The sequence below is a fragment of the Alexandromys fortis genome, unplaced genomic scaffold (assembly GCF_014885135.2).
Source record: "Alexandromys fortis isolate MF-2015 unplaced genomic scaffold, M_Fortis_MF-2015_v1.1 scaffold_406, whole genome shotgun sequence".
Classification (NCBI taxonomy): Eukaryota; Metazoa; Chordata; class Mammalia; order Rodentia; family Cricetidae; genus Alexandromys; species Alexandromys fortis.
In genome coordinates this window covers 359,193-380,314 of record NW_026068280.1, presented here as the reverse complement: position 1 = coordinate 380,314, position 21,122 = coordinate 359,193, and the positions used below count along the sequence as shown (strand labels likewise).

Here is a 21,122-nt window from a genome sequence, read left to right as displayed (position 1 = left end):
CCAAGGGGGCTGGAGAGATGGCTCAGAGGTTAAGAGCATTGCCTGCTCTTCCAAAGGTCCTGAGTTCAATTCCCAGCAACCACATGATGGCTCACAACCATCTGTAATGAGGTCTGGTGCCCTTTGCTGGCCTGCAGGCAAACACACAGACAGAATATTGTATACATAATAAATAAATATTAAAAAAAAGAACCTGCACAAATACTTTTTTATTATAGACATCATGCATTTTATATTTCAAGCTCCTTGAAAATAGTATCAACATATTTTTCTTGTATTCAGAACATTGCGAGTTCCAAACAAGGCCTTGGATTTTTTGTGTGTTTGTCTTGTTTTGTTGAGACAGGGTCTCCCTGTGTAGGCCTGGACATCCTGGAACTTACTCTGTAGACCAAGCTGGCCTCAAACTCACAGAGAGCCATCTGCTTTTGCCTCCTGAGTGCTGGGATTAAAGGTGTGTGCCAACACACCTGGCTATTTTATTTTTAACTAATTGTTAAACTTCTTAGAAGTAAGCTAATTTGCTGTGTCTAAATTTCTCTATTTGAAAAATCTTGTCAGCCTAAATTTTGTCAAATGTGAGTGACTCCTGACAAAATGGAACGGACAGTGATGGTGCTATACCTGTAAAGGAGGGTGGTCCACTGGGAGTAATCCAGGACACACCCAGACACCAAGTTCTCAGCACAAAGGACATTCATTTATCACTCCAGAGGGGCAAGCAGAGGGTTGATGCAAAGGCGGTGGCGGCAGCAACAAGCAAGCAAGCAGGTGTTTTTTGCAGGAGTGGGTTTTCTAGAGAAAAGGGGGGGCGGGATCTATGCTAGGGTGAGTTGGTAAATCCTGATTGGATATGTTAGCCAACTAATGAAATTTGATTGTTGGACCTTGGTGTTTTGGGCCAAATAAGGGAATAGGCTTTGGGGGCTAGCTTTAGGAATGTAATCTAATGGTTTAACAAGGTAGGGAACGATAAAAGGCAAAACCTGTCAGCACCATTTTTGCCATAATGGGGTCTGTTGGAGAGCCCTTCAATACCCCTGTCCACCTGGCCCTACTTTTCAACTCTTCATTTGAGGATTACCTCAGTCCACAGCCTCAGCCTGAAGTGCTGGGGAGTTACAGTCCCTGGGAACCACCCTAAACCAATGACTCATTGGAGGAAAAACATCCCAGCTTCCTAGTCTCTCTGATGGGATGATGTTGAGGTAAGGAGGGAGGATTGAATCCAACTGATCTCCAGAGGATAATGTCTGATGATATACTTGCAGCCTTCATTCCTGTCCTATAGTTATCTTTTTTTAAACAGAGCTTAAGTGGGGAGTTTATTGAGAGAAAGAGGAAGAGGAGGGAAGAAAGAAAAAGACAGAGAGAGAGAGAGAGAGAGAGAGAGAGAGAGAGAGAGAGAGAGAAAGAGAGAGAGAGGACCTATAGTCATCTTAAAATAAATTATTTGCAGGTTAGCCAGATGGATCAGTGAGTGAAGGTGATCGCCACCCCAAGACTGATGACCTGAGTTAGATCCCCACAGCCAACATGGTGCAAAGGGAGTACTGACTCCTAAAAGTTGTCCTGTCCTACACACACACTATGGCACATATGGCCCTGCACAGCGATAAATCCATAAAGTTTTCCATGTTATTTTTATGTGTGTACATGCACATGCTGGTGTGTGTGGCTGTGAGCATTCATGCAGAGGTCAGAGGAGGATGGCACGTATCCTTCCATATTACCTTTTGCTTATTCCTTTGAGGTGGAGTTTCTCCCTAAACTTAGGACTTGCACTTCTAAGCTAGGCTGGAAACCAGTAAGCCCCAGAGATCCTCCTGTCTCCACCTCTGTTAGAGTTGAGGTTACAGGAATGCACGCAATGTTTGGGTTGTTATTCTAGTTCTCTAACCCATATCCTGTCCTCATGATTGGGAAAGCAAGCTCTCCTAACGGTGGAACCATCTCTCCAACACCATCTCTTGTCCCACCCTCCAACCTCTGCTTCCCGGAATTGTCTCTCCAATTGACCACATTTTAAATCCCTTTTCAAGGAAGTCCAAACTAAGATTAGAAATGTAATTGTATAGGTTTTGCCACTGTCTATTTTAATTTTTTTATTTGAAAATTTTATACATTTACAATGTATCTTGGCTATATACTTGTACTGTTAGTTTTCTAGTATTGATTGATCAACTCTAATGTTTTCCATTGTCATTTGTTTTTATTTTTTTTCTCTTTTGGTTTTTCAAGACAGGGTTTATCTGAAGCTTTGGAGCCTGTCCTGGAACTAGCTCTTGTAGACCAGGCTGACCTCAAACTCACAGAGATCCGCCTGCCTCTGTGCTTCCCAAGTGCTGGGATTAAAGGTGTGCGCCACCATCGCCCGGCTTGTTTTTAAATTCTTAAACACTTGAGTTAAAATGAGCCCAGACATTTTTCATTCAGAACAAATTTTGCTAGGCACTGTTTTTTTTTTTTTTTCTTTTTTGGTTTTTTGAGACAGGGTTTCTCTGTGGCTTTGGAGCCTGTCCTGGAACTAGCTTTTATAGACCAGGCTGACTTCCAATCAAAGATCTTCCTGAGGGCTGGAGAGATGGCTCAGCGGTTAAGAGCACTGNGCTTTGGAGCCTGTCCTGGAACTAGCTCTGTAGACCAGGCTGGTCTCGAATTCACAGAGATCCGCCTGCCTCTGCCTCCCGAGTGCTGGGATTAAAGGCGTGCGCCACCACCGCCCGGCACTAGGCACTGTTTTATGTTGTTTCTGCCAGCAGAGTCAAAGTCTGAAATGTTCACCAAGCAGGCTAAAGAAGGCTAGGGCTGGGGTGTATGCCTCAATCAGAGCATTCTGCTTTGTGTGACCTCCCAATGCATTTTTGTCTTCCTCCCTTGGCAGCCCCTTTTTCCATATCTTTCCTGTTGAGAAATACCATTTAATCTGCATGACCTAGTGAAAGTCAGTCCCGCATGACCAAGGACAGAGTCAATTCTTCCATGAAACTGGTCCTCATTTTCTTCAATAGCATTAAAATCCCCGAGCTCCCACAGCAGGCTACTTTTTCTTCTAGCACTTTTTATTTTCAGTGATTTGTTGTTGCTTACACACCCTCATTAGCAAAATGGATCTTGCTTGGGTTGTGGTGGCAGGTGTTTTAACGGGAACTGAGCCTAAGTCCTTGCTCATGCTAGGCAAGTGTTTTACCACTGAGCTACGTCCCCAGTCCTTTTTGTGTTTTCAGACAGGATCTCACTAAATTGCCCAAGCAGGCCTTGAACACGCAGTCGTGTCTCAGCTTGTCAAGTAACTGAGATCACAGGCCTGGGATCATCACAGTTGCCTTTTCCCTGAACCTGATGTCACTCCTTTAATCCCAGCAGTCAGGACACAGAGGCAGGCAGATCTCTCCGAATTTTAGGCCATCCAGGTCTACACAGAGAGACCCTATTTCAAAATAGAGGTGGAAGGAGAGGAGAACAGTGACTAGAATTAGAATTAAAATATAAATTTCATCTATTGGTGTCCATTTTTTTCTTTTTGAAGTACAGTACTCAGTATCAGTGAGGATATAGCAATCAGGTTATATCCAATACTAATATGGGTATAATACTCCACAATTTTCTGGAGCCAAATCCAGCAATTATTTGTAAGGGACTCTTGAGTTCATTCGGGGCCTTGAAGATATGGCTCAGTGATAGAACTCTTCTTATTTGGTATGCATAAGGCCCTGAGTTTGATCCCCAGCAGTGCAAAAATAAGTGCATAGAGTAGTATGCTTTAAATTCTATTTTCAGAAAACTACTTTAGGGAAATGCCCAGAAGTTTGGATGCTATAAGTATAGACACAAATCAAAATAACTTTAAATTTATGACGTTTGTATGGGGGTGTGCATGTGCCATGGTACACCTATCATGCTACACCTGCAAAGGTCAAAGGATAACTTGTATAATTAGTTCTTTCCACCATGTGGGATCCAGGGATCAAACTTAGGTTGTCAGACTTGGAGCAGCAAGCATTTTCCACTGAACCATCTTACCAATCTTGAAACAAAGAACTTTAAAATATAGTTTGTACTACTTGGGACAAGGTCAGATAAACTGCAGTATATATTTCAGAACACCAAGCAGTCATTAAAAATATTTTCAAAGAAATTTAAAGGCAGAGGAAATTGCTTCTAATAAAATTTTCCAAGGGGGGACTTAAGTGTTTAACACATCTATTGGAGCAGCTTTTGGAGATTAGCTGAGCTTTGTTTGGCTGCTCTGAAGTCCTACTCCTTTTTGTTTCCCTACTCCTTTTAAGTTGTACAAATTATACAAATTCTTCTCTTACAGGGAGAAAGTATGACCCTCCTTATGAAGTGAAACCCTCAACGTGGTGTTATCTTGGCCAAATATTGGTGTCACGACGTAGAATCTGACTGGGCCTGCAGGGGGTAGTCCTATTTTGTAACCCAAAGTGCCTACACTAGATAATATGTTCATTGTCTTCACAACTCTGTAGCTAAGAAAAAATTTAAAGGATTTATGAGAATTTTTCTTGCATCTATGTCTGTGTATCATGTGTAACCTGAAAACTGGAGTTATAGATGATTGTAAGCCACCAGGTGGGTGCTGGAAATCAAACCCAAGTCCTCTGCAAGAAAAAGTGCTCTGAAGCACCAAGCCATGATTCCAGTCTCTTAGCTAGACTTTTAAGAATATTCTGGGGAAGGTGAAGGGAATGGGAGGAGGGGAGGACGTGGGAACTGGAATTGGTATGTAAAATGATAAAGGTTTGTTTCCTTTTTTAAAAAATAAAAAAATACTTTGTGATCAAACATTTAGTTTATATGGCCATAAACAAAATCAGAATGAGTAGAGCAAACTTCTCAGAGCCTTTAATAATTAAAATGCTAAATCTGATAATTTCTCTAAGAAAGAGGAATGGTATATGCTGTTTCCCAGTAGTACTGAGACCAGTGAACACTTTCTTATCCCACATTTTGAGAGACTGATGTTCCGGCAAGCACCTTTTAGGCCTGTTTTATTTGGCATTTTCAGCCTGAATCAGGAATCCCGAGATATCCAGGAAGTATTTGTTGACAACTGTGATAAGTGCGCACACATCAGCTTTCCAGACACGAGAGCAGTGGTAGGAGAAATGAATGGATGTCTTCAGGGAAGTCAATCTTGGCAGACAAGTTCTCTAATACAACTCTCTCTCCTCAAAGGGAGCATTTTGTTGGTACTTCTCCAATTTTCTGGGTTCTATTTTTATTGAGGATTTACCATGTGCCAGATACTAAGATTCTTGGAAGACAAAAAGGACAGTATCTGTCCTTAGTATATGTACAGTTTTTTTTTTTTTTTAGTGTATGTACAGTTAGGGGTATAATGGGGAAGGGAGTTATCCTCACATATGAGAAAAGGTGAGACCTAAGTATACACAAGGTGCTATTAGAAGACTAAAGGGTAGAAGTTTTAAAACAACGAGAAAATGTTTGTTACCAAGACTGGTTTATGAAGGCCAAGAAAGGGTGAGCCAAGAGAGGATAGGGTGTGGGGTGTGGGTCAAAAGGCAATGAGGCTTGAAGAAAACATAGCCTATTCAGAAACCCATGAGGTTTGCTCAACAGGGAGTTGGGGGGACAGCTCAGTAGTAGAGTTGTTGTCTAGTAAGTGCAGGGTTCCATCCCCAATATGGAGGACAGGTCAGAAAAAGGTTTTACGTGGCACGCTAGTGATTTGGGACCTTACTCTCACAAGATGAAAGGCAATTATTGAAGAATGTTCTATCTCAGGAGCAGATTTACCTTTAGAGAGCTCTCTCTGGCAGCCGTGTAGAAAAGAGAATATGGAAGCTGATCAGAAAGACAATTCAGGAAGTCTAATAGGAACCATGAGAGCGTGAACCAAACAAGCTTAAGAAGATGGATGAGAGTTTAAAGTGGCAAAAGACCAGTGTGATGTCAGACCTGTATTCCCTACACAAGGAAGGCTGAGGTAGGATCACCCAGCATTCAAAGTCAGCCTAGGACACACAGTAAGACTGACTTAAAAGACCCTGGAGATTGGTAAGAGAACTCACATGTTGGGTAAGGACAATGCAGATTTCTGCTTTGAACTACCACAGGCAATGGCAGAGCCACACACATAATCCAGGCAAAATTGTGGCCAGATATAAGAAGGAGTGCAGTACTTAGAAAAATAAATGTCCCCCAGGCTCAGGCATTTGAACAGCTGGCTATCAGTTGGTGGTGCTGTTTGGGGAGGTTTAGAAGATATGGCCTTGCTGGAGGAATCCTGTTCCTGGGGCGTGCTTTAGAGTAAAAGCCTATCCTACTTCTAACCTGCTCTCTTGTACTTCACGCTTACATTTGAAGACATGAGCTCTCTGCTTCCTGCTCCTACCACCATGACCCTGCTTACTGCCATGGACTCTCATCCTTCTGGAGCCATAAGCCAAAATAACTTAAGTTGTCTTTGCTCATGGTATTTTATCACAGCAATAAAAAAGTAACTAATCCAGAAGATAAACATGCTCAGTTTACTATGCCAATGAAGCACACGAGGAATGCTTAGGAACTGGCTGGAACCCTAAGGTGAGAAATGTGGATTTGTCAGGTGACAGAACTGAAGTTTGAAAGGAAGCTATAGGTGTGGCTAAGATTATGTAGGAAGTGTGTACATAAAGAAAACCAAGCTAGAAGCCCAGAAGCCGTTACCTCTAACTCATCTAGCTCCCTATAGCACTTGCCTGTAACCTACAATGGAACCTGTCATGCTGCGATGAACACTTACTATGAACATAGCACAGGCTAGTCCTGAGGGTCTTTCCATTCAAGGCAGTAAGATACGGCATTTATATCCAAGGAGACTATGATCTAAGCACGGAGAAAGAATTCTGTACTATACTATTGTGCAAACTGAATGAAATCAAGAGCTACAAAAGAGTGGAGTGTAGAAGAGGCAATAAATTCACTGGGTAGAAATACAAGTTTCAAAGGGGAGGTGTATTATTTTTCTATTGTCATGATAAAATACCATGACTGAAGAAAATCATATGAGAGTTTTAAGCTTACAGTCACAGAGGATTAGACTCCATGATGGCAGAGCATAAGTAACAGGCATGTGGGTGGAGTAGAAGCCAAGAGCTGAGGGCTTACATTTCTATCTACAAGCAGGAAACAGAAAGCGCAAAGCCTGCCACCACTGACACACTTCCTCCAACAAGACCACACATCCAAGCTTCCCCTTGGGACCAAGTATTCAAATGCCCAAGATTATTGGGGGACTTCAGTTGGGCTTCATAAATGAAGTGGACTGGCAAGGAAAGAGAAAGACAGTTTGAAGCTGGACACGAATACACTGAAAGATAAACAGAATGAAAGAAGGCCATTGGAACAGCGCGCAGGAAGTGGTGGGCACAAAAGCTAGAAAATGATCTGAGTAAGTCAGGTCCTTTGGAATCCTGCTGAGGTTTCTTAGGAGTTCACGTGAAAGGCATGTGTGTGTGTGTGCATGCACACATACCTAAGACTACTTTCTGCCTATTTTCTAAGTTAAGGAATACCTTTAAGAACAATGAAAGAGGCTGGAGAGATGGCTCAGAGGTTAAGAGCACTAGCTGTTCTTCCAGAGCTGCAATTCCCAGCATCCACATGGCAGCTCACCACTATCTGTAACTCCTCTTCTAGGGGATCTGATTCCCTCATACAGATATACTTGCAGGCAAAACACCAATATATATAAAATAAATAAATTATTTTTTAAAAAGAACCATGAGAGAAATTTCAGAGAAAACATAAAGCTCACCAACTAAAGTTGAGGATCACATGCCTGTTCTCAGTTCTCATATTTCTATTCTGTAAAACTGAAAAAGTCTTGTTAGCAGACCTTTAATAATTTGGCTTTGTTATATCATTTCTATTGCATATAAGAATATAAATCATCTCACTCTAATGTTCTCATTTGAATCTTCTGCTGAAAACATTGGTAGAAATCAGTTTTCTTGGCACGTTGAAGAATAACAAAGTATACTATTAAGTTATTAATGACTTGAATGTGAAGGATTAAATAAAAGACTAAATAATCAGATAAAGACATACTTTTAAAGATTAAAAATATTTTATTTAAACTTTTCTTCATAAACACTTTTAACTTTTTTTTCAATTTAAAAACAGAATGGATAGCATAAACATGTTGAATAGATTATATCCACGGCTTGGGAAAAATTACCTGACAAAAAATGTAAAGGCTTTCAAAACAGGTATAAAAGGCAAACCTTAAATTATCCTAAGATTTTAATATCGGCTCTAGGATTATTTGACTACTGGCCCCACAGGTACCTAAAGGTCAAAATATTTTTTATAGACAAATTATGCCCAAGAGTATAGGGCATAAACAAGTTAGGTAGAAAAGAACCTTTCTGATCACCTCTTAGGAACATTCCTTCAGAAAGCAAACACCCAATCCTTACTGATATACTGATTAGTAACTTTTAATGCAGTTGTTCCCAAAGAAGTCAAAAGAAAACCCAAGAATTTTAAGAGGGAACAAAGCTAATGGCATTCTCAATGTTATTCACATAATATTGGGAGCTATACTGATATAGTAAAAGAATGGGATTTCCATGAATTATCTATTCCAGTTCATGCCTATGGGGTATCTGAAGTAATAAACTCTCAATAAACTAATTTTTTAGGACTTTAATTTTTAAGATAAATCTCTTTTTAGAAGATATTTATTCCCAAACCGACTCTAAATGCAATTAAACAAATGGATGGTCTCACAAAATGTTCAGAATACCAAAAAAAAAAAAAAAAAAAACCACCAACAATCAACTGAAAACATGGTAGGCAAACAAGAAAACTGGCACTAGCAGTTCCACTGCCATATAGCCCTCAAACATTTCTAATTTACACTACTGTCTATGTTGTTTTACTTCGGTCTAAAACCTTTAAATTATGTATTCTCAAAAGAGCTAGTTTCTTTTGAGAGATAGCTTATAAACTGAAATAACAATTTATATTATAAACTGAAATGTTATGACCTACACCCACATATACATATATAAAAATAGTCCCACAAAACGTTTGACATGTTTAGATTATGCAGCTCAAATAATTTGTTATAAAATATTTTAAAGCTTAGTTTCATGTAATTAAGACAAAACTCTCCATTTTACCACTTCTTCCCCACACAAGTGTGTGTGTCCTTTATTGTGACTCAAGCAAGTTTCCCAGAATGAGGTGTCCAAAGGTGCTGCTTTAAAAAAGATACGAGAAGGGCTCAGTAAGTATTTCACAATTAGAGTAACACTCATACAAGATAGAGCAACGAGGAGGACACAGAAAAAGTTAGCAAAGAAAGTTAATCATTCTATAATGCTTTGCCTTTTAGAAACCAGTAGCATTTCTTCCAATACAAAACCTTCAACACGAGAATCTTGTATTCTATGAAAAGGCTGTAGTGCAAGAATTTTCTTTAACATCAAAACTTAGGTCAAAGACATGTAAGAAAATAAGTGATGCCAACTAAAAGGCAATTAAAGAAAATTTACTATTTTTGTGACGTCTACCATTTAAAATGTAAAGTGGAAGATGACACATTTAAAGATCCTAACAGTTAAACCATATAGTTTCAAACCACTTACTGAGTTTTTCAAAATGACAGTCTTGTTCATATACAATGCATATAGACAGTGATTCCAAAAGAAGCACAGAAAAGCATGAAAAAATTCTATGAAAAATTTTTCATAGTTTAGTATAACAAAAATAAATCTCTTGCAGCTATTAAACCATAATTTTAAAAGGGAATGTAAGTTATTTGTGGATTTATAATCTAAATTAGAACTATGATTTCCTCATACATTCAGAACCCAAGCAATAGCAACTAGTCTTAAAGCTCAAAACTGATTACTACTAAGATTATAGTCAGACATGACTTACGTGAAGCTGAACCCAGAATTAGTTCAAGTTAAGATATCATGAATTTTCTGAAACAATCGTTGACCTTGGCCTTATATATTCCAAATGGAAGACCAAGACTATTCAATTGTTTACGAAGATGTTGATCTACACAGGACTATGAAGTTGTATGAAAGCAATTAAAGAGAACTGCCACTGGAGTGTAAAGCCTTTGATAGGGGTACCCTGTCTGATATCCTCTTCTTGGTCATTTCCAACAAAAGATATCAAGAAAAATAATGAAGACATTTTCTTTAAAGACACACAAATAAACTTCTAAGTATAGTAGAAAAAATAGATGGCTAACCTATAGTTTCAAAAAGCAAAATAATAAACTTATTTTTAAAATAAAAAAAACCCTTTAACCACATTCTAAGGGAAACTCAAATATCAATTTTATTTTCAGAAATCAGAAATAAATGAAAGGCCACCTAATAAAAATGGAAGGATCACACACAAAAGAAGCCACTATTCTGATTCCTGAAAGAAAAAAAAAGTTTTCTTTAGAAAGTGTACCTGACACTTTCTAAAACTCAAACATCTGGCTTTACAGTTTTGAAAAATCATGCTGATTCGCAGCATGGGGGGAGGGGAAGAAAAACCCAAAATCTTCACATTTCCATTCTTTCACACTTCCATTTTATGCTCAATGGTGCCAGCAGCAAAAATAAAACAAAACAAAGTAACTAGAAAAATTTATACAACAGCAGCCATATAGAAGGCATTGCAATATTGCACCAAAATCCACAGATCTGGCAGGCTATGCCAGTGTAAGATTTAATCAGATACAGACTGCTCATGAGAAAATGGCATCAATTTGAATGACCCACCCACACGGATCACTCTTAATTTTGTCAGCTATATTTTCTTCCTTTGCATTTGAAGAGTTGAAATGTGCAGTTAATCCTAAACTATTTATTATAAGCGCCATTAAAACAGCTATTCAAGATTCATTTCAAACTTTCGAGTGACTATCCTTCATGCTAGTAGCTTCCAGAAACTAAAAAGACGCTGAGGGTTAACATATCTCTCTAGTGCCACTGAATATTTTGTACAAAGTGATCAAGCAGATCTAACCAGTAACATCATAACTCCTTTGTCACCTCTCAGTCGAAACTGACTCAAACTGTGTAAGAGTTGCTGCCCCACGTTCACCACCTACAGCAAGCCTTACTGAATAGAAACTATGGGAGTTGCACTTACTTTTACGAGGCTTTTACTTAGGAGTCGGGTAGTACCTGACTTTTCTTTAAAAGTGCTTGTACACTGCAGGCTGAGAGCTTGACACAGAGCACTCTGATTCTCACTAAAACAGGGTAACCAAGATTAAACAGACTGCAAAGAAAAACATTTTCAAACAAGGAAAAAATCATACATTAATATGAAATATTAATGTTTAGTTTTGAAAACAAAATGTAAAAGTTTTTTATCCATACATGTTTCAGAAATATGAGTTCAAATTTTACTAAACTAGTATGGACTGAAGATAGACTACTTTGATACTGAATGAGGACTCCAGTTATTTTAACTTTCTAAAAACATTAGTACAGTAACGACATTACATCTAAATTTCAACAAGTATGGCGAACTGTGTGTGCAAGTGCACTAGCTTAAAAATATAGAATCCTAATCACGCATAAAAGGGATATGCCTTATATATTTATAGGATGTGCGCGAGTATGGATATGCTTTCACTAACACAATGCAGATAAGAGAAGGCAGCTTAGAAATAGTGTTCTGATATAAAAAACTTTTGTAGAAAATTTAAATTTTTGCATTTTCAGCAAAAGCCATGCAAAAAGGTCAAGAGTTTTAAACTTTTAAATAATAAACCAAAACATATAGCAGACTAAAACAATGTATAAAACTAGTTCAGACAGACAGAGACTGAAATCACATCCAGTGACACTTACTGGGTCTTCTCTTAGAAGATGCACAAATCCTACACTAACATCTGGAAGAAATGTTTAAAGCAGAAAAATACACTTCCCAGGTAAGTGGAGAAGTATAAACTGCTTTTGGAAGTAGTTTCAAGAGCTAGTGCTTTAAATGAACTTATTGCATGAGTTTGAGGCCACTCAAAGGAAAAAGATGCTAGCACAGAATGAAATCTTACAATATTAGACCAATGGCTTTGATAGGAAAACTGGTGAGGTTTTTCTTTATGCTTTTAAACTACTTTATTACAAATGCTTTATTTGCCTTTTTGATTTTTAGGGAGAAAGATGATATCAGTTGCAACGCCTAACCTCATCCATTATATAGTCTGGAAAATGTAGGTTGCACACTTGTAAACCATCCAGCTTGCAGGGCATTCGAGGATATTCGTCTTCCTTCCACTTATTTTCATCTGGGTCAAAGGTGAGAATGGAATCACTGTAATGACCATTGTAACAAAGCCCTCCAAGGACCATTATTTGTTTGTCGAGCACAGTCACACCATGGCCACTTCTACCAATTGGCATGGATGCCAAGATGGTCCACTGATCAGTATCTGGGTTGTACACCTCTGTGGAAGGGCAGCCCTGAGATTCAAAAGAGGCCCTCAAGATCACACAGACACCACCGAAGACATAAAGCTTGCCATTATAAGATATCATCTTGTGAAAGCATCTGGCATAATTCATCTTGCTCTTATTTTCCCAGCAATTGGTGACTACTTGAGTTCTCCTGGTCCGCTGTTCTATGGTCCCTTCTTTACTGGGATCAAACACACATACTTGTTTAGATGTGGAAGACGAAGTGATTCCTCCAGTGATAAACAATCTGTTATTGAGTACTGTCCCCTCATGTCCATATTTGTTAACTGGATAAGGATCTACAAATTCCCATTTATCATTAATGATATCATATCTTTCTGTCGAGTAGAAAGTCTCATCTCTTGTTCTGCCTGCTACAGCATAAATAAATTTCCCAATAACACCAACAGCAAATTCTGAGCGGGGTACAGACATGTCTGCCATGCGCAGCCAAGAATTTTGTCTTGGATCATACCTGAACACTTTTGAAGATGCATGGAATTCGCCATCTGGGCCTAGTTCTTCTCCACCTAACAGGAATACAAAATTATTGACAATAGCAAGGCAGTCTGGCCTCAGAGGTACTTGGGGGCCTTCCAGTTCCCACCAAACTCTTGGTTTCTTTAGAAGAAGTATTTTACTATTGACCATGCTATGTCCAATCATTCCTCGGAATACTGTAGTTTGTGGTTTGGCAGAACGAATACGGCTTGATTTCATGTCTAACAAGGGCTGCTGGTGAATGTTCTGGAAGTAATTCAATGCTTGGTCAACTTCATAGCGTAGCTGTCGAGAATATCTATAAAATTCTGATGTCTTTACCTAGGAATACAAGTAAAAGAATTTAACCAAAAGACATGGCATAAATGTTAAACAAACTATCAATGCCTACTATGATCAAGATATTTTAAGACTCCTTTGCTAAAACTTTTTTCCTGGAAAAATTACTTTGTTTTCTACAAAGCCTTTTCATTGTATTTGTTTCTGTAACTTGCATTTATAATTACATATATATGTTCCCCCAAGCCTTTAAAAGTAAACAATCTCTTTTTAAGGAATAAGTTAATTTTTAAACTGAACAGGGTTTATGAAAAAGTCTATTATCAGACACTGTTATATGTTAGGCCCTAGGCTGCAAGTGGTGATCAGGTCATAAACAGGGCTTCATATTAGAAAAAGATCTCATCTGTAGCTTTCTTAACCAGGGATATTACATACCATGAAACAACCTCAAGTGCATCATGTGGAGAGCTATGGTAGTGAGTTAGTGAAAATTTTATGTACATACAGAATTCCCAGAAGGTTTTTGACATGAAGATTTAGTATGTCATCAACAAATCCTATTAAATAACAAACCAGCTGAAAATGGGTCAACTTTTCCTTTGTTTTTGGAAGTAGAACTACTTTAACATGACTACTATCAAAATCTTAGGAAGTACTTCTAAGAGCTATACTAAGCACTACTGGGAGATAGAAAGGTAAGTGTAAGAAGTAGTTTATGCCAGGCAGTGGTGGTGCATGCCTTTAATAGCAGCACTCAAGAGGCAGAGACAGGCAGATCTCTGTGAATTCAAAGCCAGCCTTGTCTACAAAGCAAGTTCCAGGACAGGCTCTAAAGCTACAGAGAAACTTTCTCTCAAAAAAGAAAAAGAAAGAAAGAAAGAAAGAAAGAAAGAAAGAAAGAAAGGAAGGAAGGAAGGAAGGAAGGAAGGAAGGAAGGAAGGAAGGAAGGAAGGAAGAAAGGGTTTATTTCCTCAAAGAACTTAGGATATATTTATAAAAATTAAAGCATACATAAATTGGTCAAGTTGACAGGTATGAAGTAGTCCAGCACATCTCTGTATAGTAGCACTTTAGGTGTAAGAACGTGTCAGTCAGGCTGTGGTGGTCCATGTTTTTAATCCCTTTAATCCTAGCATTTAGGAGGCAGAGGCAGGAGGATCTCTGTGAGTTCAAGGCCAGTTTGGTCTACTGAGTAAGTTCCAGAACAGCTAGGACTGTTACACAGAGAAACCCTATCTAGGAAAAAAAAAGTTATATATATAATATATATATATATATATTTTTACCTAAATTTGCCAAGAAATACTTTGTAAAAGAGGATGTTGGAAACCAGCAGAGAAAAAAAAATCCCGTTTTCAATAACAAGGATTCACTACTCTAAGATGAGGGCTAGAGATGTAGTGGAGTACTTGCCTACCATGTGGCAAGGACCTGGGTGCCTTCCTCAGCAATGTAAACAATTCTACAGATGACCATGATTAATTTGACAGAGTAGGAAAGCGAAAACTTTAATGTGATTTGTGGACTTAAACTTAAGATATTACATGAGTGGTGGATTACAGATATGAGAAAAGCAGCTAGGCTTTGGGAGAGGTATTTATTTCCCTGGCAGGAAAATTGCTGGCAGGGTGCTGAAGAAGGAAATATCTAGGAGCCTGTTGGAAATCCAATCTGATAGTTCAAGAAAAAGTCAAAAGCAGGTATATGAGCTTTCTCTCTTCTCTTCTTAGGTGTTTTTCATTAATCCATCCTGTCATGAATTCTCCCAGGTAAGTCCAAAAAGATATCAAAGTTAAATGTTTCAACTGTATTCAATATAATTGTTGTCCTTTGTAACTCCAGCATTTCATTTATGCAAATAAGACCATCACTTTGATATGGAGGTTCCCTCCATGGGCTTCACTAGACTAATAAAGGCAAAATGTCTTGTCTAACTACAGAAGATGGTAAACAAGAGCTGTGCTGGGCACTTTATATGTGTAGATTTTGTTAAAATTATTCCACCTATAAGAGAACAATAACAATCCCTGATTTTCTGCTAAGAAAATTGAGGCTTAGGATATTATGTGACTTACTCGCTCAAATTATTTACATAACTAAACTGGTAGATCCAGAATCTGAAGACAATTTTACTCTAAAGTGCATATTATTTCTAGTATGCTGGGAATACAGCTTCCATTCTGCTTTAGAAAAAAAGAATTTGTTTTTGTCAAAACAGGGTTTCTCTGTGTAGCCATAGCTGTTCTGGAACTCACTCTGTAGACCAGGCTGTCCTCAAACTCACATAGATCCACCTGCCTCTGCATCCCAAGTGCTGAATAGAATTTTTTAAATGTATTTTCCATCTTCACATGGCTTTTTTTTTAATTGAACTACACATTTTTCTCTGCTCCCCTCTTTTCCTCCCCCTTCAGGGATAGAAAAATTTTTTAATAGTATGTTCATTAATAAAAAATCCTAGCTAGCCAGGTGGTGGTGGAGGTGCATATTTTTAATCCCAGTGCTAGGGAGGCAGAGGCAGGTGGATCTCTGTGTGAGTTAGAGGTTAGCCTGGTCTACAGAGTGAGTTCCATAATGGCCAAAGCTACAAAAAGAAACCCTATATCAAAAAACCAGAAAGATCCTAGCAAGTGATTGGACCTAATGACTCATTTCAAAGAAAAGAAACTATAACTGTCCTTAGCAAAAACTGATAGCCTGGTGTGTTAGTGCATGCCTGTAATTTTAGCACTTGGAAAACAGACATGGGGACCAGAACTGCAAGACCATCTCTGACTACATAGTAAATTTTAAGCAGCCTGGGCTACCTGAAAGTATGTCTTGAAATAAAACAAAATCAGTTACTGGGATGACAATGATTACAAATTCAGCTCAATTCTTTCTACTAAAACAAGTGTAGAAGAATTCAGCAAATAAAAACTATGAACAAATGATTGCAATAAAGAAAAATATGAAAAAGACCCAATCCTTTATCATTTTAGTTCACATATTTAACATGGAAAGATGTTCACAGAATATTTAGTTGTTTATTTTTATTTTATTATTGTTTGTTTTTCAAGACAGGGTTTTCCTGTGTAACCTTGGCATGCATTCCTGGAACTCACTCTGTACACCAGGCAGGCTGGCCTTGAACTCAGAGATCCACCTGCTCCTGCCTCCCAACTGCTGGGATTAAAGGTGCGCACCATCATCACCTGGATCAGTCAGTTATTTTATTGGTACTGATTACTGAACTCAGGTCTTGAATGACAGGCAAGCATCCTATCAACTGAGCTATATCCCAAAGCCTCACAGTATGTTCTGTTCATTTTTCTGAAGAACAACAGTACCCTGGCACTATACCAACTAAATACATTTTTATATAAGCTTACTTACATTAGTAGTGATTCCCTCTAGAATTTCACGAATATTTTCGGTTCTTTATCATGTATCATATTTGTAAGTAAAAAGGAGTCTTTCCATTTTAAAAATGGGTCCCAAAGTGGATGGGGGTGGGTTGGGGGTCAGGAGAAGGGGAGGGAGTGGGAACTGGAACTGGTATGTAAAATGAGAAAAGACTGCTTCAAAAAATAAATGGCTGGGCTATGGTGGTGCACGCTTTTAATCCCAGCACTCGGGAGGCAGACGCAGGTGGATCTCTGTGAGTTCAAGACCAGTCTGGTCTACAGGGTGAGTTCTCGGACAGGCCTCAAAGCTACAAAGAAATCCTGTCTTGAAAAAACTAGATAGATAGATAGATAGATAGATAGATAGATAGATAGATAGATAGATAGATAGATAGATACAGACAGACAGACAGACAGACAGACAGACAAACAGATTTTTTAAAAATGAATTCCAAAGTGTTGAAGATATTCAACTCAATTGCAGAGTACTTGCCTAGCCTACGTAAGCCCTGGATTTGGTTCCCAGAACCCTGAAAAAAGAAGTTAAGACCATCAAAACTCTACTTCAAGCCAGTCATGGTGGCACATGCCTGGAATTCAGTAAACAGTAGGTTAAGTGGAAGCTGAACTGATTACCTAGTGAAATATTGTTTTGTTTTGTTGGGGGAGGTGTACAGACATGATAGTTTAAAATTTCATGAGTAAAGATGAGTGTTTTTCTACTTTCCTTTCTTATTCACTTTCTATAAATTGTCTAATAGTGTGCTGTATTCATTTATAATTTCCTTATTGATTTGTTGGAACTAAAAGTTCATACTCTGTAAGTATGGACTAACAAGAATTAATTATGTATGATTAACAAGAATTAAGCATCCTATCAGTCAGAAAGACCAGGTGTTCAAGGTCATCCTCAGCTATATAGGAAGATGGATGCTAGCCTGAGCTACATGAAACTCTATCTTGAAAGAGAGAAAGAAAAGGAAAGGAGGAGAGAGAAAAAAGTAAATTAGCAGGGACCACAAACCTCAACTTACCAATTTAAGGGTTTAAAGTGCACAACCAGTGGCCTGGGTGCCACACAAATTCCTAAATAATAGAATTTTGTCCAGCATAGTAATTAAACAACCAATCCAGTATGGAGATTAAGGATTCAATTTCTGATTTTGGAACACATAAGCTGTACAACCTTGAACCTTTTGTTTTTTAAATGTGCATTGGTGTTTGGCCTACATGTATGACTGTCTGAGGATGTCGAATCCCCTGGAACTGGAGTTACAGACAGTTATGAACTGCTATATGGGAACTGAACCTGGGTCCTCTGGAAGAGCAGCCAGAGCTCCTAACCATTCAACCATCTTTCCAGTCCCAACCTTGAACCTTTAATCCTGTTTCCCCATCTGTTATTATTGGGATATCACCTATGCTTCTTAATTTTGGAGAAGATGACTGAGATAGCCCAAGTGCAAAGGATTTAGTTTAGTGTCTGTCATGTGTCCATGTACAAAATTCATTAGCTGTTACATTAAAAGTTAGTCTGTAGAGAGAGACAGAAATCAGAGGAACCTATTTTGGACCTAACTGAAACATGACTGCTAATATACTAATAGAACACTACTTTACAGAAAGCAGCCTTGTTCAGAGATTGAGGAAGGAGAACCCTTCATATCCTAGACAGGAAGCTCTCAAGTTTTTCCAAAAAAAAAAAATCAGGAACTTTGCAAGGAAGCTTAGGAAGGCTTGGAGGTTCTGTGAAGTATAACACTAACTCCTTAACTGCAAAACACCCTGAAGAGAGAAATGAGAAAGTGACCTGATGTAGCAGTTATCTGGAATTCAGATGCTAAGAAACAAGTTCATAGAGCAAGTATTATGAAGAGTGGAATGAAACTGTAAGAATGCATTAAAATGCTGAATCTTCACAAAGTACCAGATATTAAACAAAAAGCATCTTAAAGTAAAAATTAGAAGAAAAACTGAAATTAACAACAGAGAGAAAAAAAAAAAAACCTCAGGTGGCACACGCCTTTAATCCCAGAACTTGGGGGGCAGAGTAGATGGATCTATGTGAGCTATAGATAAACCTAAGTTCCAGACCAACCAGAGACCCTATCTCAAAGAAAAAATAATTAGTTGAATGAACTATGGCATATACCATCATTTTAATGATTGTGTATGATGTGAAATGAACCCAAGATGTACTGACAGATATTCAAAATGTTAAATGAGGAAAACCAAAGAACAGTACACATATTCTTAAATAAAAATCAACTATTTTATAGTTGGAAGCACATATGGGGGATCCACATGTGTTCAATACACAACTACCAGCAAGTTCCCGAGGTCTACCCCAATTTGATTTTATATGGGTTAGAATATATTTTTTTTACAAGGGTCATAGCCTTTTTTTGTAATAATCAGTTTTAAAAGATACCTAATTTGTTCCAAATCAAGACAACTGGATCTCTGGAGTCAACAAGCCCTCTGATACTAGAGGTAATGACTACCAGCAGGAACAGTAAATAGGAGTTCCAGTGTCTCAGAAAACTAGGCTAGATGACCTGACATCCCCTTCCACATTCTAACACTGCTTCTTACAGATCTCATCAAATTGGCCCAGTTTACCTGCTTTGGGAATCATTTTCCAGTCTTGCATTTTCTACCTAATCTTCTAGTTTCACTGTCCTCTTCCCCATAAATTCTATTGTGCTCTTTTGAAACCTGGGTTCTAAAGAGCTTACAAAATTTACTTCAATTCTACGTTCAAGCCCAATCAAACTGTTCTACCCCTAAGTCTCCAATACTGGAATATATGCCTTTTGAAACAGCTAATTCAAAGACCTTCCAACCAAAGAAATTTAATTCCAATTGCTTTTGGCCGAAGCAAGTTCTAGATCTGCTTTGCTCTTTTCCCAGAGCTTCTAACTGCTATGCTTTTTCTAAAATTGCACAGTAACAATAAGCACAACCAATTACTTATTTCAATCTTGGCCTAAGGGATTTTTATACATACACATGCACTCTACTTTTAAAAAAGCATAGCGATGAAACCATATGAAAGAAAGCCTTTGAAGTGTATTCATGAAGAGAGCTACCCAAAAACAAATGTGACTCATCTTTTCATAAAAAAGGCATTTCTCGCATCATCCATCCTTCATGTAACAGCTTAGCCATCTGTATATCAGGTGCTCTCAAAAGACAAATATAGAAAGAATGACATATCTTCATGTTTTGAGTTACTTTCCTTCTCCTTTCATAAATATAAAAAGCTGTCTTGTTTTAACACTTGGAAAGATTATCACTTTTCCTGCTTTCATACAGTAAGAATTTTGTTATAAAAGTGGCATTTTGTTTTATAATAAAATCCTAGGACATAAATATCATCTCTTAAAAACAGTGGTCTGAATTATTAGTTGGCCATTTCTTCCTCAAACATTTTCAATTTAACTTGTGTGCACACATATATGCATACAGTTAGGGAAGGAAGAAATACGACACAGGATTAATTCTAACAGTGGTTCCTTAAATATGTTAAAAACAGCGACTAGAGCAGAGCAAAAATTGTTTCTCAAAATGTTATACAATCCATTTGCTAAACAAGCATATTTTTTTTGAGACATGGTTTCACTATATAGTCTCACTCTATAGATCAGGCTGGTCTCAATCTCAGAGATATGCCTGCCTCTGACTCCTGACTGCCGGGATTAAAGGTGTGTGTACTGCCACTGTAAGGCTTAAATAAGCAAATTTTAAAGGTAACTTGTTCATACTACCTTAAATTTTGAGAAGTAAAATGAACTTGTAATATTAACAGGCATTTCCCTACAATCTACTAGATTTAACTCAAAATCTGAAATTTTAAATATCTATTAAGCTAGCTAGAGTCTAAAAATTAAGTTTTTAAGCAACAAAGATACTATAAGCTGTTTCATGTTTTGAATAGTCCTAGTGATCAAACTCAAGGCCACACTCGCTAGGCAAGTTCTCTTTTACTGAACTATACTATCCTCAGTCATGAAATAATTTTTTAATGTCAAATATATTTCCACTAAACCAAAAAAAATATCTTCTATATTAATATTTCCTTCAGTGTGAGATGCTGAGCCACATTCCTTTAGATACTTTTCTTCCTCACAGGGAACACTAGTTGCATGAGCAGACACTTCTGGCTCTTCCTACATCCAAAAATGCTAACTTAAGCTTCAGAATGATGAGTGTAAGCTTGTATCTTGGTTTTAAGTTTCATTCTCACTTCTCTACCATGATCCCATCTTCACAAGAGAAATACCTAAAAAAAAAAAAAAGTACTATCATGGGGCTTGTGCTAAAACAAATACTTACTTTTAGAAAGCACAGCTGCATTCTGGTTAATTTTGGGTTTTTGGTGGTGGTTAGCAATGAGACAGGTCATACTATGTAATCTTGGCTGGCCTGGAACTCACTATGTAGCTTAGGCTAGTTCTGAACTTGTCAGAAATTATTGTACCACAGCTTCCCAGGT

At 38.0% G+C, this 21,122-nt stretch overlaps 1 protein-coding gene across 2 annotated transcripts in view; it reads right to left on the bottom strand.

The window, feature by feature from the left end:
- Positions 1 to 8,082: 8,082 nt before the first annotated feature.
- Positions 8,083 to 21,122, bottom strand: part of Klhl15 (kelch like family member 15) — a 46,849-nt gene continuing 33,809 nt past the window's right edge. For both annotated transcript variants that reach the window (XM_050132166.1, XM_050132165.1), the window contains exon 4: positions 8,083 to 13,277. In XM_050132166.1, the coding sequence (XP_049988123.1) occupies positions 12,168 to 13,277 (1,110 nt within the window). In that variant the 3' untranslated portion in view covers positions 8,083 to 12,167. The remainder of the gene's footprint in view (positions 13,278 to 21,122) is intronic.